Source organism: Haliotis asinina, chromosome 4 (assembly GCF_037392515.1).
Source record: "Haliotis asinina isolate JCU_RB_2024 chromosome 4, JCU_Hal_asi_v2, whole genome shotgun sequence".
Classification (NCBI taxonomy): Eukaryota; Metazoa; Mollusca; class Gastropoda; order Lepetellida; family Haliotidae; genus Haliotis; species Haliotis asinina.
In genome coordinates this window covers 7802767-7821774 of record NC_090283.1, presented here as the reverse complement: position 1 = coordinate 7821774, position 19008 = coordinate 7802767, and the positions used below count along the sequence as shown (strand labels likewise).

Sequence of the window (19008 nt, the reverse complement as noted above, 5' to 3'; positions counted from 1 at the left end):
CCTCGGTCCTTACTAACTGCACTCGTTCGTCGGGCAGTTAATGAAAGACCTCGGGCTTTCCCAATGATATGCCCTGAAAATAGTGTTACCTTTATGATAACATGTGGCCCAATGGTTAACACAGGGGATAACTGTACTGTGTTTGACGGACTGGGGATGTGTACCGTAGGTTATATAACTTAGTTACGTACCTAATTCGTCAACCACAGTACATTATCCCAATTCTAATTCAACTCGTTTTATGCTGTTTTAGTGAAAACAAAATTATTATTTAAATCAGTTCAAAGTTCCCCCAGTTCAAACGTCAGTCGTATCACTTAATGAACTTACACAATCACCAGACAAATTTAGTTCCCTTCAGCACGGTTGTTATGTGCACACTGACTAAGTCTGACAATGATGAATACATCATAGTGTTACAGTTAAAATGAAATGAAATTAACATTATCAGAAATGTGTGGACAGCTGCAAATGATGGTGGCCCTTTGATTCCTTACCGACGGACCGTTAAAGTTCTTTTGTCAAATGACGTTATAGCGGGAGATGTGACACTCCATAATGACGTCATGAATCTTGTTCCATGATCTAAAAGTGATGGGTGAACAGCCCGTTGCGAGTAAATTGTTTGATCTTACAACTAAATTCATGATACTGCGCTGTCTTTCCATCCACTTTTTGCGGGATAGGTGAGTCAACCGACCTAGGGCTTCTGCAAATGTATACAAAATATGAAAAAATCAGCGTTACCCTAATAGTGCAGGGATTCATTCAAAGGTTTTGATTAATCGGTTTTCAAATTGCGGCCGTATATGCTGATTATACGGTCGGAAATTCATAGCATTGACCAGTTAGAAGTCGTGTTACATACTAAGCTGAATTAGAATATACTATAAATATTGTACAACGAAACCATCTTGTGGGTGACACGGGAGTGTGTCCACACATCCAGCACCCGGACAGTCAACGCATGCAATAACCTCGTGTAAGTGCCATACACTGGTCAAATGTATTTATACTTATAGGATAGAAAAAATAGTACCAAAGACGAACTACTGCTACTAGTTAAATGATATTCCGAGTGCTGAGTTTTATTTGGTTTACAGGCATATTTATACCTGTTGTGTTCAATGATTAATATCAGGGTTTAATTTACTATGTATGTATCAATAAAAAGTTATAATGACTATCCTTTGATTCCCACGAAACTATACCTTCTGTCATGCAATGAAAGTGCAGTACAATTAGTGAGTAGGATGGCGTATGACATGTATCTTTGAAATTAGATCAATAACGGAAAAGCTAATGAAAGTAACACACTAAAGACAATGACATAAAAACAGACTAATTCAATGTCCTGTAACACATACCCGACAACCCCTGTAGCACAGAACTTACATAAATCACAAAGACTTGAGGCAGTTGAACTTTCAACTATCTTCACTTGAAAGACATAAATATGTCGCTCTCTGCCTGATCACTAAATCCTGAAATACAATAAAGATGATTAGTTACTCATTTTCCACTATTTACTGATAGAAGAAAGTAACCATTTTTTTTTTCATTTATGTACACAATATACAACCACTTATTTCATCCATCGTACGTTCCTATTCCTTTACTTGATGAAACAGTCTACAAACGTAGCCGACTGAATACACATGATACATGTGAATCGAATCCTTAGACACAGGTGCCTTACATTCGATTAGAAATAAAAGCAAAAGGGGAAAATCAAACTCTTTATTTATTTATTTTGTCCCGTAACATTCACATTTTCACCGCTTTGAACAGTACTTGTCTGTTTCATATCACAGCTTGTCAACTCTACACGACAACTGCACGTGAGATCGCGAACCGCTAATGATTAAATAGAAGTGTATAGGCAATTTGAAGGAAAGCACGATAACGCGACATTGCGAGATTTATAAAACGTTGGAATCTCGCATGCTCGCGTTCTCGTGCTTTTGCAAATATTACATAGAACTGTATAGGCAATTGAAGCAAAAACATGAGAACGCGAGATTGCGACACTTGACAAATCTCGCAATCTCGCAATGTCGCGTTCTCGTCCTTTTGTACCAATTGCACATACAGTTCTAGATGGCCATTTTCAAAAACACGAGAACACGGGAACACGAGACAGCGCAATCTCGCGCTTTTCTGCCAGTTACCTATACAGTCATCTTGAACCGAGATCACGGGTAACTCAGGTTGATTAATTTCTGAAAAACATGGAAGACGGGGGGAATATTAAACCACGTTGTATGTTTTACTTTTTTTGTAGGCGAGCTGTTTTAGGTACCTCTATAAATTACTGTCGTACGATTCGATTCACATACATCGTGCACCTTCAACAGTGCTACGTTTGTGGAGTATTTCATCAAGCAAAGAAAGTATTATATAATAGGAATGAATTAAGTGGTTGCATATTGTATATATATATACACAAATACATAACTAATAAGCATATATTATCTTATATCAGAATATAGTGGTCTTGTAGACCACGAACGCTTTATGTATTTAAGCTGCAAATAGTTGTCAGCTGCCTCTTGTCTTTTACTCTCATTTACAATTCAGTGTCACAGTTAGCTCAGAGTCAAAGGCTAGTTGCTATGTATTTTAATTGTGACACACATAGTCAATTAAACCCTGCTATTAATCACTACACAAAGTAGGTACAAATATGCTCATGGTAAACAAAACAAAAGTCAATATACAGTATACCATTTAACTTGTATGAATCATTTTGAATCATTTATGGTTAAGTTGTTTTCTGTTTAGTCAATATGCTGGCTAGTAGTTCTTGTTTGCTATCTAGTTTCTGTATCTTCAAAGATTGATATATCTCACCTATCGATATATCATGTATATTTTATGTACTTGACACAGATTACATCTGATCAGTGTGTTGTACATATATGCGTTTAATGCATTGTTGACTGTGATGTTGCTGGATATGCAGACCCACTCTCGTGTCACTCACACGTTATAGGTTTCTTTGTACAATATCTTTCGTGTTACCCACAGGTTCTGTACACGGTATCTGTAGTCCATTTCATTATTATACTATGTCTTATTATATATATTTATGCAAACTCTCGTTTTCTATATCACTGTAAACATGTGATAAGGAAAGCCATCTGTGCTATATTGCGGCGCTTAATCACTGCACCTGCATTATGATTATGCGTTTACGATGATGATGATTATGATGACATGTTTATTAGATGTGATGCATGTTGTGTATATGTGTGTTATAACAGAGAGCCTTCTGTCACCCCGATATGGAACAGTTATGTCACTCATAACCCGTAGTCTGCGGTAAATAAAGCATTGGAACTCACTGTGTCATGACCGCTACAGGAACACCAATATTAGCGACACAAATGTATTTCTATTTCTTGGAGCGAGGAGACAAGGAACTGTGTAAATCAGGATGTTTTGTAGTCAGGTTGGGACGGAAGACAAATTAGTATTTTGGGCCGAAAGTAGTTAATATTGGTGTCGAATAAACACCAGACAAGCACATTTTTGCAGTCTGCTATACACTATTAGCCAGGACCAAGACTGTCTGTGACTATATAATTGGGATTGTGACAAATAGATTGATATAAAATGAAAAGGAGCTCAAGGGAGACTGATGAAATCCATACTTGCTTCACTTAGGGCTTAAACATTGCACTGAGGGCTAGGCAGTAGGGACAATATTGTGTTTAGGGACTGTGAGACAAACTAATGCTAACTTTACACGAAATTACATCATGTAGAAAATCGCAGGTCATTTCTATAGCTGACAGTGTAACTGCGAATAGTCGCGAACTGATGCGGCTTTAACCAATAGCTTATCACTCACTGACGTTAACATTTTTCAAGCTTCTGCACGCTTTAGTGTTTCTGCTTATATTTGACATCCATGTTCACAACTTCGTTTGTTAAATTATATTGAACATGTTCAGAATTTTTAAGTACATAAGAAATTATAACAACAGGAGCGGGCTTACATAGACTAATAAGGATTTTCAAGCATTGTCATAAATTTGTTAAATGCTACTTGGGCAGTGAAAAGCGTGAATGAAGCATGACCACAACGCTACTAACATGCGTATGCGCCTTGACCTCGGGATAATGCGCATGCGCAACGCCAACGTCTAAAACGCGAGATCGCGAGAAAAGGAAATGTCACATTCTCGTGTTCTCGCAATTTCGTGTTTTTTGTGACCTTATTTGACAAGGCGAGTTGGCGAGATTGCGAGATTTGACAGCATGAACAAATGTCGCATTCTCGTGTTATCGACTTTTGACAGAAACGTGCTCTACCAAAAACACGAGAATGCGAGATCGAGAGAACGCGAGATTTTGGCCAAGCACTTTTGGCTTTTTAGGCTTGCTTCCAAAGGTCGACATCGCGAGAATGCGAGATGGCGTGAATGTCCCTTACAGTATTCCACACTGGCCATGGTCATTTGGATTTAGATATTTAGTGGTGTATACATGTTTAGGTTTGAGTGAGCTGGGATCCTTGCAAATGGGTAGATGCAGTGTTTCCATGAGTCTCTAACGTGTTCTAACCCGTTTGGGAATGTAAAGGTTTCAACTTCACTTTAAAGGCTAGTTAACTCTAACGTAAACCGCCTTCACATTGCTCATCATTTCTTTTCTTGGTGACGTGCGTCTTAACATAGGTTGGTAGACACGTCAATTTGCCGTGAATGAGCATTGCTAATCTAGGACGCCGACATCCCCGTTTTCTGTCTTTTTCTGCTTCAGATTAAACGTCATAATTTATTAAAATTCAGCATTTTAAAAAAAGAAATATAGTTCCCACTACCTTCAAGTGTATAGTGTAACAAAGTGCAGTTTTGCCCTGAACTATTACAGCCTTAAAGCACACGGTCACAAAGCATTCTTGTACTTTTAACTCCAATAGTTTCTTAAAGTAGAGGCTAAAATCAACCGTGTGTGAAGAAAGGTGTTGTTGGTTATATCGCACAGTAAAATAAAAAAAAATACGTGACTATGTTCATACAACATATACATTTCCGCAGTTGTAGAACCCCCTATATACGCCAGTGTTGAATACATGAACAAATTTGCTTCTTGACAGACAGTTTTCGCTTATTCAAAACAACCAATGTGTTATATCGCTACTAACGGAAAGAGGTAACTGAGCATAACATAAAATGACATAAAATCTGAAATTGGTGATAAGGCACGCACACCACCCCCTCCTCTCTAGATACCTTCCTGCTTATACAAGTATATGATGTCTTCATCATTGAGTGAAGAATGGAATCTAGTTGAGGGACTCATCAACATACTCTGCATCAATGAATGAATAATCAAAGTGTTGGGGCAGAATTACCATGCTCCATGTTCCTATCGCCGCCGCGGTCCATACCGTGTCCTCGTTTTGCGGACGTATGTCTCACACGCAAATGTTTGTGATTGAGACACTTAACCCGAATATGTTTTCAACTTATTGAAATATTCAATATTACCTTCACTAAGTCTTAACTTTGCTCAGTATGGACATTCATGGTTGTCAAATTAGTTTACTTTTCTACCTTGCTCTTGCATTCACAATCATACATGTTGCTCTTATGTGTTCGGGGACATACAGTGAGTGAGTTTACTTTTACGCCGCACTCAGCAATATTCCAGCTACCCAGCTGACAACTCCACGAGGTTATGCTTTTGTCGTGACGTGGCATTAACTTCTGGAAGAATGGAAATTACGTTACTGTGACTTCATCATATTTATGGCATAGTAATCACCAAATGTCATATAATGGATGAAATATCAACTAGATTTTCTGTAGAAACTACGGATGATTCGATATCACTATTGCGCCTACAATTTTCCTGGATGACACAGTTCACGTCGCATCAGAGTTTCAAAACCGCAATGCAATATTGTGTAATAGTCGATACAAGTTTTAACAACGTATACTTATGCTGGTACGTTGTAAAATAACGTTATAAACAACGTTGTGACAAAAATTCTCACAACATTCGTTGTGTATGTGGCACCGGTGTGGAAAAGGCAATCCCGTGTTCAACAACATAAGCGTCAATCTGCGAAAATGGGTTACAGTGATATTTGTCAACTAAGTCAACAAGCCTGACCACCCGATCCCGTTAGTCGCCTCTTACAATAAACATCGGTTACTGAAGATCAGTTCTAACCCGGATCTTCACAGTTGTGGACCGTACAAACGAGTTTCCAAATACGAGCCCAATACAACATTCTATCTTTTACAATTGTGAAGAGAATGAAAGACCATCTAATGAATATTACAAACACACGCAATTTCACGCATGTATGTCTGTGTGTGTCCGTGTATATGTCAGCGAGAGTTTAAGAATATTCGTATATGCATGTATGTATTGTATGTTTATAATATAAAATGAAACGAAAAGCAATGCCATGTGGTAACATGCTGAAAACTGAAACGCTCAAGAGCCGTGAAGTAATTAAAGTCAGTGGTGACAATTTACAATTTTATTTTCGCCGGGTGATCAAAATCAAAAGTGGCCGAGGTTTACTAGCACACTCCAATATCGCTAACAAATGCATAATATCGACAAACCCCTAACACATCGACCTGAAATATCCGCACAGCACGAATAGTAAACTAATTACCAATACAATATCTGATATTTGGTTATTATAACGAAGGATTAAACAGAAAGGGTAAACTGAAGCACTAAAGCTTTACAGCCATATATGTACAATTCATAAGTTATCACCGATGAGGATGAAAAAATTCTATACTGAAGAAACTATTCCCAGTGCTGAATGAACACCAGAGCTACTTTTGACACGTTTAACGATCAACGCATGTTGAAAGCAATAGCATACTAAAATCCAAGAACATTATGGAAGAGAAGAACATTTACGAATTATAAGCAACAGAAGCACTGCTTGAGGACGAAGTCCTATGGGCGATGTCCAAACAGAGATAAATGATTTCTGCAAGGTTACCGTTTACTTTCAAAGTGACATTTGTATCGGTATTTGAGAATTTAGGTGTCCTCCAGTGCTACTCTAAATCTTCAGTTGGTGATAAATACGTGACTACAGTTCTGGGATTATCAACAAACACATCCCTTATCAAGTGAGTGTATGACTGGGAAGCACACGCTGAGCTATGTGACGTGTCACTGCCATTGTTGTCTTCTGTATCCTGGGCCCTGGGGTAGTAATCAGCCAACACTGGTAGTACAGAATCACTGTCATCATCTTCACTACCGTTGTTGTCTTCTGTATCCTGGGCCCCGGGGTAGTAATCAGCCAACACAGGTAGTACAGAATCACTGTCATCATCTTCACTGCCATTGTTGTCTCCTGTATCCTGGGCCCCGGGGTAGTAATCAGCCAACACAGGTAGTACAGAATCACTGTCATCATCTTCACTGCCATTGTTGTCTTCTGTATCCTGGGCCCCGGGGTAGTAATCAGCCAACACAGGTAGTACAGAATCACTGTCATCATCTTCACTGCCATTGTTGTCTTCCGTATCCTGGACCCCGGGGTAGTAATCAGCCAACACAGGTAGTACAGAATCACTGTCATCATCTTCACTGCCATTGTTGTCTTCCGTATCCTGGGCCCCGGGGTAGTAATCAGGGAACACAGGTAGTACAGAATCACTGTCATCATCTTCACTGCCATGTGCTCCAGGAAAGTAGCCGACCAAAGCAGGAAATGCTGGGTTACTGTTGTATACTTCCACTACTTCCAATGTCGGTTCTTGTTGTCTTTGCTGCTGCGATACTTCATCATAATCTTCTTCCTCTCTTTGCTGCTGTTCTTGCGACTGAGACACTTGATCATAGTCGCCTATGTCCCAGTATTGATGCACCGGGAAGTATTCTCCTGTTTCCAGTTGCCCCGATCTATATACATGTATCGTCTCACCTCTTTGGTTGTCTCTGAAAATATACACATGGCTATAGATAATAATGCAACAAGATACCATTGATCACGAGTAAACCTGTTAAACAAAGGTAGTTTGAAAATAACATTCACGTTCAGATGTTAATATGTTTTGGAAATTGTGGTATTACATGCGTTTTAGAGTCAACCGACCAGTTTAAACAGGTATGCAAGTTCGTTCTGTATATAAACTGCTTTTATCTTTATCATATTGATAACAAACACATTTCGTCTGTGGTACCATTACAGATTATGGTAATAGTTAATGAGTGCACATGAATGGAAATCAGAAATCTTATTCTGCGAAGCAACATTAATGTCATGTGTTTGTAATGTGATACTGTTTTTAGTACAAACATTTTAAATACCAACCTTTCTGCAGTTTGGCGGCGATGACGAAAGCAAAGCACAGATATACAAACTATACCAAGTACAAGAAGTACACATAATGTCGACAGTCCTAATCCAAAAAGATGAACAGTGTTCTGTGAACTGTGAACTGTGCTTCCTGAAAAATACCAATTATAACTTAATTGTTGTAGGAGGCAGTGGAATCATTCACATTCTGACACAGCATGGGATGAGGTCTGAAAAGAGTGTTTGAACCAATTATTCTTCAATGAATACATACTATTCAGTATCAGTCATACTAAGATACGGCCAAATAGCTATAAGTTAAGGAGGTAGGGAAATTACTGCGTTCCACTTGATCAAATGACGTTTACCGTGAATGCATATCCCAGAAATAGGATTGCAAGCACCCCCAGGACAGTGCATGCAGGATAGTTGACAGGATTGTCCGTATTTTCCTTGTATACACCCGTTGTCACAAGACCCGTTGTTTTGGTAACATGTGTTATTGAAACAAGTTCCCGGGCAAGGCATACAGTCATCTCCATAGTAACCAGGCAGGCATCCTTCAACACAAAAAGCCGTCTCATTACAACTCAAACAGTTTGGGATACATTTATCTGGAGAGGAACAGTGTGGACCAGACCGGCCATCTAAACAGCCATTGATACACTCTCCACTGTATCTTGTACATTCAGATATGCAGGAGCGGGAAGTGTCATTAGTAACAGGGGCAGAATAAGACTCACAGTCTCTGTGACATCTCAATGAGCATGTACTTCCATACAATCCAGGTGCGCATGTTTGTACACAGTCAGTTGTTGAACAATTCTCACATGAGTATTCACAATCCAGACCATGATATGGATCATGACACTTATCACATCTGCCTGTAATCCTGTTACAATGTCGACATCTCGGTGAACAGTTCTCGCAGTTGGACCCATAGAATGAGTCATGACATCCAGCAACACAAGATGATGTCAGATGGCAGAACGTGCCATCACATCCTCCAAAACATTTTGTGCAGTTTTCCTTCGGAAGTGTGCACGGGATGTTGCATTGAGTACCATAGAAACCAGGTACACAACCGTCAGTGCAACTGTCAGTTCCACGATGTGTCAGACGACACTTACTGTTCATGCATTGGTTGCTGCAAGGCGTCTGGCATCTGAGACCGAAATATCCAGAAAAGCAAGCAGTATTGCAGTACTGTGTTGTACCTGAGCAGTTTGAACACTGTTGATCCTCCATGCATCTATCAGCTGTAAAAGAAGATACGTTCATTGTAGACAAGCATAATTTCTTACATCTGATTATACATTTAAGTACATTTTTAGATCATTCTGCATGTTACTGCTTTATTCCCCATCAGTGCACTCGAAATTAACTGAAACCAACAAGTTAACTTAACTGGAATAATACACGATCGTGGAAATATGTTTTCCCGACTGGAGTTGACTGGAAGCACAGAATGTCAGTCGTCTCTACAACAAATGTAAATTTTTTCGTTTAACTGAAGCAAAATACTCAGTGAATATAAAAAGCTACCTTGTGTTGACAAAAGCCTCACAGCAACAATCACTATCACGTGAACATCCATCGCTGTCCTGAAATTGTCACAACACAGAATTTTAGTTAATTACATTAAGCCTCAGATTCATCAGTTTCGTGATTTCAATTATCGGATAAATGAGAATGTCAAATCAGTGGGTGAGTGATGAATGTACAAACGTACCTGTCCATTGAGATGGGTTTCAACTGTGTGGGCAGATGGGAGATGAACACTACTGAACTTAAGTTTCGGGTGTTCCTTGCCACATTAAGCAAGTGCTACGTGGACGTCATAGATTCAGTGGGGTTTCAACTTCCCATGGCCAAGGTCGGAAAACACAGCCAACGTGTGCCTCATGCATACTAATGCAAACGGTTGTGTAGTTATGACATCAATATCACGGACATGATCTCTACATGCGTTCCCAGGTGCATTTATACTAGTACGACACCTTACATCAGAGACTCTTGTCATATTTTAGATTGGTTTTGAGTGGCATAATTGTATAAGGGTAAATGTAGCCCTGGCGTCTAAATTTAAACCTGACTGTCAAATAAAGCATCATATACCATCGTAGATATAGTTAACATGACCCAATCAGTGCTTTACAAACTGCCATCAAACGTTGTGAAGAGGACATTCTTATTTTATAGTGTAGAATCCGGTACTGATGTACCTTTCACTAGGCAGGTATAATGTATGTGGTGTCCAGTACCATTACGTTTCCTTTCTGTCCTTCTCATGGGTGACAACATCTCTTGTAATAACCTTCGCTAAAACCAGTTATATGCCTACTAACTCTCAGTTGTCAGTTGAGGATGCCCTATGTTTGTTTATGAAGAAGGAAACCCAGATGTGAGAACTCAAACTTGATTTTTTTCTTAATGACATATATTGTATGTGGTACACGTTTGTGATCGTTGATCTTGCATTTGTGTAAGGAATACAAGCTGCGTGGTGATGTGAAAAGATATAGCTAACTCTAAGATTCTTCGCTAAAAGGTCAAAGACACCGGTGGAACTTTAGCAGGTGAAAAAAGGACAGTTATTTACATTACGTTACAATGTAATGACGTCACTAGGCCATTCTGGTCGGCCTTCTCGTAATCAAACGTACATGAGGTAACCGACATCACGACAAATGTCAGTTGTCATTGCAATATAACATTGGCGTAGAGTATCCTTTAATGTAACAAACACTCATAGCGCATCGCTTCTTGGTTTGCAGCTGATTATCTCGACTAACATAACCGATGGAAACAAAACGCTTAACTTCATCAAAGAACAGCTTGGGAACAGCTCGACTCTTAACTAAACAGGGACATGGCAACATTAGTTAACAAGCCTTTGTCCAAAAATGCGTCCTGGAAACATCGAATGACAAGTCATTTTCTTCTGAATGTGCTGATGTAAGTTTATATTGACAGAGTACATGCTACATTGATATTGCCCCATGTGGTTTTACGACAATCTGAAATGTGGCTAAATACTATATAAATTTATGTTCATGTAGACAGACATTTATTTGTCATTAAATATTATATGTGGTTAGTCTTGCACAATATCGAGGTGATGGACGTATAAATTCATCATTAACAGTTACTGGCAATCACTGGGGTACGATATGTTGCTTTTTCACACAACCTGTAAAAGTAATTGTGGCCAATTGCTCGGTGAATCCTGTGACTGGTGAATTGATAGAGGCCATCAATGACTTATTCGACCTCCTCTGGTGAGAATTCATGCTTCACAATGCCTTCTCGTGGAAGAATTTCCGAGTTTGAATCCATTGTCCGTGAAGACAACCCGCCTAAACGCACCAAAATCTGGTTTCCTCAATAAATGCAATAAATTGTGAACGGGAAGATGTTCAAGTGCTTTCTTTTTCATGCACATTCCATGCATCATTCGCAATACAAGTCCGGGGTTTCAATGCTCTTCCGACAATTGACAATCTTAAATTTAGTGTTAAAGTCATGCCTATATTTACTGAGGCTCAGCGCAACAATGCAGTTGGTCATTTGGAGGTTAAGGAGTCTCAGTCTGCGATTACAAGGCAACTGAATGTGTCATAGAGTACCATAGCAAGAATTTAGCATCGCTACCTACAACAAGGGTAAACACGTGATCGCCCCAGGTCAGGTCGACTCCACGCGATCACGCCCGCTCAGGACAGGTTTATTCGGCGTTGACATTTGCGGACATTTTCACCACAGCATCCTCCACAAAATCAGTAGTGCCATGACCATTCTGATCAATTTTTGAACAATTTCTGATCAGACTGTGGGGAACCGCATACGTGAGTCGGGTATTCGTTCCAGAAGACCTTTGCGAGGACCTGTCCTTACACGTCAACATCGGCAACAACGCAGACAGTGGTGTCGCCAACATCTCCCATGACCATCGCAAAGGCAGAAACTGTTATCTTCAGTGATGAGTCACGTTACATGCTGCGACGTCCCGACGAAAGAGCACGTGGATATCGACGTCGTAACGAACGCTACGCTGCACATTGTGTACAGAAAGAGGACAGATTTGTTGACCGAAGTGTCATGGTTTGGGCTTGATTCTCGTACAATGTCTGGACAGATTTCATTCATACCCAGACACTTCTTCGGAATCTGGTCCAGTCTATGGGACGTCGATGCCAAGAAACCAGTGACGCTAATGGAGGTCACACAAGATACTGACTGCTCTGCGACCTTGACCCTGGAACACTTGTCGTTTGTAACCTACAGTCTCTTGCAGCATTGGACCATTGACGTTCATTCAGGTTTTCTTCCTGATGGCAATTTTCAGCTATGCGTTTCTTTCTTGAGTAGTATATCAAATTTAATCTCATCAGAATGTGATGCCATTCTCGTCGTTGCCAACGCCATACACCTCGGGGCCCTTGCACTCAAGGCGATCCTGAACGATCAGCACCATCCCTTCAAAGGGTCTGTAGGCACTGCTACCGACATTGTGCAGTCGTCTCCTCCCTGGGTGTCGGCTTGACCCAGTGCCGTTGCTAACGATTCAGTCAATGTCAGGCATCCATTGCAAAGATGCAAGGTGATCTTTCTTGGTCTATCGTGAGGTCTATGTTGTCCGGGTGTTGTGACACATCGTCTGCTACTCCGAGGTCTGTTACTGGTTCTGCCACGCTGATGGTACTGCTGGAACAACATAGTGACGGTTTGACGTGGGCATCCAAGGATTCTTGCAAATACGTGTCTTTGGTGTCCCCGTCAACGTGATATCACTCTGTTGATTTCGTTTTTGATGTGACAGTGCATGGCCATTAGGATTTAGATATTTAGTGGTCTATACGTTAGGTCTATATAGGTGTGAGTGAGCGTTGGTCCTTGCAAATGGGTGGATGCACTGTTTCCATAAGTCTTTAACGTGTTCTAACCCGTTTGGGGATGTAAAGGTTAAAACTTCACTCTAAAAGCTAGTTGACTCGAACGTAAACCGTCATGAAATTGTTCATCATTTTTTTTCTTGCTGACGTGCGTCTTTACGTAGGTTGGCAGACACGTCAATTTGCCGTGAATGAGCGTAGTTAATCTAAGTCACCGAGATCCCCGTTTTCTGTGTTTTTCCTGCTTTAGACGAATCGTCATAATTTAGCAAATTTAACATTTTAGTAAACGAAATTGAGTTCCCTCTCCTTGTGTGAAGAAAGGTTTTGCTGGTTATATGTCACAGTAAAATAAAAAAAAATACGTGACTATGTTCATAGAACAAATAAATTTCCGCAGTTGTAGAGCCCTCTATATTCGTCAATGTTGAATACATGACAGACTTGACAGACGGTTTTCGCTCATCCAAAACAACCAATGTGTTATTTTGCTACTCAGGGAAAGAGGCAACTGAGCATAACGTAAACTGATATGAAATGGAATCTGAAATCTGGGATAAGGCACGCACCCAATCACGCTCCCCTCTAGGTCCGCCGCTCCTTATACAAGTATGTGGTGTTTTGATCATTGAGTGAAGTATGAAATCTAGTTCACGGACTCATCGACTTAATCTGCATCAGTGAATGAAGAATCAAAGTGTTGGGGCAGAATTACCGTGCTTCATGTTCCTATCGCCGCCGTGGTCCAAACCGTGTCCTCGTTTTGCGGACGTATGTCTCACAAGCAAATGTTTGTGATTCAGAAAATAAACCAGAATATGTTTTCAACTTATTGAAATGTTCAATATTACCTTCACTAAGTCTTAACTTTGCTCAGTATGGACATTCATGGTTGTCAAATTAGTTTACTTTTCTACCTTGCTCTTGCATTCACATTCATACATGTTGCTCTTATGTGTTCGGGGACATACAGTGAGTGAGTTTACTTTTACGCCGCACTCAGCAATATTCCAGCTACCCAGTTAACAACTCCACGTTGTCACAACGTTGTGACGACGTATTGCTTTTGTTGTGACGTGGTATTAACTTTTGGAAGAATGGAAATTACATCAGTGTGACTTCTGGCACGGTAATCACCAAGTGGCCTATAATGGGTAAAACATACACTAGAGTTTCTGTAGAAATTACGAATAATAATTATTCTATATCACTCTTGTGCCGACGATATTCCTGGATGACACAGTTCACGTCGCATCAGAGTTTCAAAAACGCGATGCAATATTGTATAATAATCGATGCATGTTTTAACAAAGTATAATTATGCTGGTACGCTGTGAAATAACGTTATATACAACGTTGTGACAATGTTGTTTCATAACGTTAAACAACGTGCAACCTTCTCACAACGTTCTCGCAACGTTATGTGTTAGCTGTGTATGTGGCGCCGGTGTGAACCAGACAATCCCTTGTTCAACAGCATGAGCGTCGATCTACGAAACTGGGATACAGTGATATGTGTCAACCAAGTCAACAAGCCTGACCATCCGATCCCGTTAGTCGCCTCTTACAATAAATATGGGTTACTGAAGATCAGTTCTAACCCGGATCTTCACAGTTGTGGGCCATATAAACGAGTTTTCAAATACCAGCGCAATACCACAGTGTATCTTTTATACTTGCGAAGAGAATGAAAGACCATCTAATGAATATTACAAACACACGCAATTTCACGCATGCATGTCTGTGTGCGTTCGAATATTCCATCTGTACATGAATGTATTGTATGTTAAAGCAATGCCATGTGGTAACATGCTGAAAACTGAAACGTTTAAGAGCCGGGAAGTAATAAAGGGCTGTGGTGACAATTTACAGTTTTATTTTTTTTATATTTTTGATATAGTTAACAAGAGAAACTCAAAAGAGGCAGAGCTTCACTAGCACATTCCAAGATCGCTAACAAATGCATAACAACCCCCTAACACATCGACCTGATATATCCGCACAACACGAATAGTAAACTAATTACCCAAACAATATCTGGTATTTAGTTATTATAACGAAGGATTAAGCAGAAAGCCTAAATTGAAGCACTAAACTTTTACAGCCAGATATGTACAATTCATAAGTTATCACCGATGAAGATGAAAAATTTCCGAATACAAGAAACTAATTCCAAGGTTGAAAGAACACCAGAGCTACTTGAACACGTTTAACGGTCAACGCATGTTGAAAGACATAAGCGATACTAAAATACAAGGACACGATGAAAGAGAAGAACATTTAAGGATTAGAAGCACCAAAAGCAGTGCTAGAGGACGAAGTCCAGTGGATGATATCCAAACACTTTCAAAGTGACATTTGTATCGGTATTTGAGAAAATTAGGTGTCCTCCAGTGCTACTCTAGATCTTCAGTTGGTGATAAATACGTGACTACAGTTCTGGGATTATCAACAAACACATCCCTTATTAAGTGAGTGTATGACTGGGAAGCACTCACTGAACTATGTGACGTGTCACTGCCATTGTTGTCTTCTGTATCCTGGGCCCCGGGGTAGTAATCAGCCAACACAAGTAGTAGAGAATCACTGTCATCATCTTCACTGCCATTGTTGTCTTCTGTATCCTGGGCCCCGGGGTAGTAATCAGCCAACACAGGTAGTACAGAATCACTGTCATCATCTTCACTGCCATTGTTGTCTTCTGTATCCCTGTCCCCGGGGTGGTAATCAGCTAACACAGGTAGTACAGAATCACTGTCATCATCTTCAATGCCACGTGGTCCAGGAAAGTGGCCGACCAAAGCAGGAAATGCTGGGTTACTGTTGTATACTTCCACTACTTCCAGTGTCGGTTCTTGTTGTCTTTGCTGCTGTGATACTTCATCGTAATCTTCTTTCTCTACCGGTCCCTGTTGTTGTCCTTGCCGTTCAGTAACTTCATCATAATCTTTTCCCTCTGCGGGTCCTTGTTGCTGAGAAACGTCATCATAATATTCTTCCTCTCTTTGCTGCTGCTCTTGCAACTGGGACACTTCATCATAGTCGTCTATATCCCAGTATTGATGCACCGGGAAGTATTCTCCTGTTTCCAGTAGCCCCGATCTATATACATGTATCGTCTCACCTCTTTGGTGATCTCTGAAAACATACACATGGCTATTGATAATAATACAACAAGATACCATTGATCACGAGTAAACCTGTTAAACAAAGGTAGTTTGAAAATAACAGTCACGTTCAGATGTTAATATGTTTTGGAAGTTGTGGTCTTACACGCTTTTTAGAGTCAACCGACCAGTTTAAACAGGGATGCAAAATCGTTCTGTATATAAACTGCTTTTATCATTATCATATTGATAACAAACACATTTCGTCTGTGGTACCATTACAGATTACGGTCATAGTTCCTGAGTGCACATGAATGGAAATCAGAAATTTTATTCTGCAAAGTAACATTAATGTCATGTGTTTGTAATGTGATACTGTTTTTAGCATAAACATTTTAAATACCAACCTTTCTGCAGTTTGGCGGCGATGACGAAAGCAAAGCACAAATATACAAACTATACCAACTATAAGAAGTACATATCCTGTCGATAGTCCTAATCTCAAAACATGAACGGTGCTTCCTGAAAAATACCAAATATAAATTAATTATTGTAGGGGGCAGTGCAATAATTCACATTCTGACACAACATGGGATGAGTGTTTGAGCCAACTACTCTTCAACAACTACATACTATTTAAGTATCAGTGATACCAAGATACGGTCAAATAGCAATAACGTAAGGAGGTAGGGAAATTGCTGCGTCCCACTTGATCAAATAACGTTTACCGTGAATACATATCCCGGAAAGTGGATTGCAAGCACCCCCAGGACAGTGCATGCAGGATAGTTGGCAGGATTGTCCATATTGCCCTTGGATACACCCATTGTCACAAGACCCGTTGTTTTGATAACATGTGTGATTGAAACAAGTCCTCGGACAAGGCATACAGTCATCTCCATAGTAACCAGAGAGGCATCCTTCAACACAAAAAGCAGTCTCATTACAACCCAAACAGTTTGGATTACATATATGTTTCGAGGGACAGTGTGGACCAGACCAACCATCTACACAGCCATTGAGACACTCTCCACTATATCTTGCACATTCAGATATGCAGGAGTGGGAAGTGCCATTAGTAATGGTGGCAGGATAAGGCAAACAGTCTCTGTGACATCTCAATGAGCATGTACTTCCATACAATCCAGGTGCGCATGTTTGTACACAATCTGTTGTTGAACAATTCTCACATGAGTATTCACAGTTCAGACCATGATATGGATCATGACACTTATCACATCTGCCTGTTATCCTGTTACAATGTCGACATCTCGATGAACAGTTCTTGCAGTTGGACCCATAGTATGAGCCATGACATCCAGCAACACAAGATGATGTCAGATGGCAGAACGTTCCATCACATCCTCCAAGACATTTTGTGCAGTTTTCCTTCGGAAGTGTGCACGGGATGTTGCATTGGGTACCATAGAAACCAGGTACACAACCGTCAGTGCAACTGTCAGTGTCACGATGTGTCAGACGACACTTACTGTTTATGCATTGGTTGCTGCAATGAGATGTGCATCTGAGACCGAAATATCCAGAAAAGCAATCAGTACTGCAGTATTTTGTTGTACTTGAGCAGTTTGAGCACTGTTGATCATCCATGCACTTATCAGCTGTAAAAGAATAGACGTTCATCGTAGATAAGCATAATTTCTTACATGTGATTATACATTTGAGTACAATTTTCGATGTTACTTCATGTTACTGTTTTATGCACAGCAGTGCACTCGAAATTAATCCATACCAACAAGTTAACTAAACTGACAGAATACACAATGCCGGAAATATGTTTTCACAACTGAGTTCACTGGAAGCACAGTAAAACATTCGTCTCCATAGGAAATGTTTTTTTTTTCTGTTTAACTGAAGCAAAATACCGAATGTATATAAAAGGTACCTTGTGTTGACAAAAGCCTCACAGCTACAATCAGTATCATGTGAACATCCATCGCTGTCCTGAAATCGTCAAAATACATCATTTTATTAAGTTACTGTGACACTAAGCCTCAGATTCATCGATGTCGCGATTTCAGTTTTCAGATAGATGCGAATGTCAAATCAATGGGTGAGAGATAAGTGTTGTTCAAATAGAAACGTACCTGTCCACGGAGATGGACTTCAGCTGTATGGGCAGATGGGAGATGAACACTACTGAACTTAAGTTTCGGGTGTTTCTGGCAACACTGAGCAAGTGCTACGTTGAGGTCATGATTTCAGCATAGTTTCAACTTCCCATGGCCAAGGTCGGAAAACACAGCCAATGTGTGCCCCATGCATACTAATACAAACGGTTGTGGAATGATGACATCAATATCACGGACATGATCTCTACATGCATTCCCAGATGTTTTTATACTCGTACGACACATTACATGACAGTCTCTGGACATATTTTACATAGGATTTGAGTGGCATAATTGTATAAGGGTAAATGTAGTGCTGTCATCGAAAGTAATATCTGACTGTCAAATAAACAGCGATATATCATCGTACATGTAGTTAACATGATCCAATCAGTGCTTTACAAGCTGCCATCAAACCTTGTGAAGAAGACATTCCCATTTTAAAATGTAGAATCCGGTACTGATGTTATGTTTCCTTATTGCCTTTCGACTGGCACGTAGAGAGGATATGGTGTCCTTTTCGTCCGCCTCATGGATGACAACGTCTCTTGTAATAACCCTCACTAATATCAATCATG

The 19008-nt window shown here is 40.1% G+C and overlaps 1 protein-coding gene across 2 annotated transcripts; it reads right to left on the bottom strand.

Moving 5' to 3' along the window:
• Positions 1-15053: 15053 nt before the first annotated feature.
• Positions 15054-18630, bottom strand: LOC137282397 (uncharacterized). 2 transcript variants are annotated; one of them, XM_067814144.1, is made up of 5 exons: positions 18407-18629; positions 18205-18263; positions 17030-17221; positions 16709-16823; positions 15054-16332 (listed from the first exon to the last, which is right to left on the bottom strand). In XM_067814144.1, the coding sequence occupies exons 2-5, from the start codon at positions 18254-18256 to the stop codon at positions 15591-15593; spliced, it is 1101 nt and encodes a 366-aa protein (XP_067670245.1). In that variant the 5' UTR covers positions 18257-18263; positions 18407-18629; the 3' UTR covers positions 15054-15590. The 2 variants fall into 2 exon arrangements, with proteins under 2 accessions (XP_067670245.1, XP_067670246.1); XM_067814145.1 differs by lacking the exon at positions 17030-17221 and having other exon boundaries at positions 18407-18630.
• Positions 18631-19008: the final 378 nt, after the last annotated feature.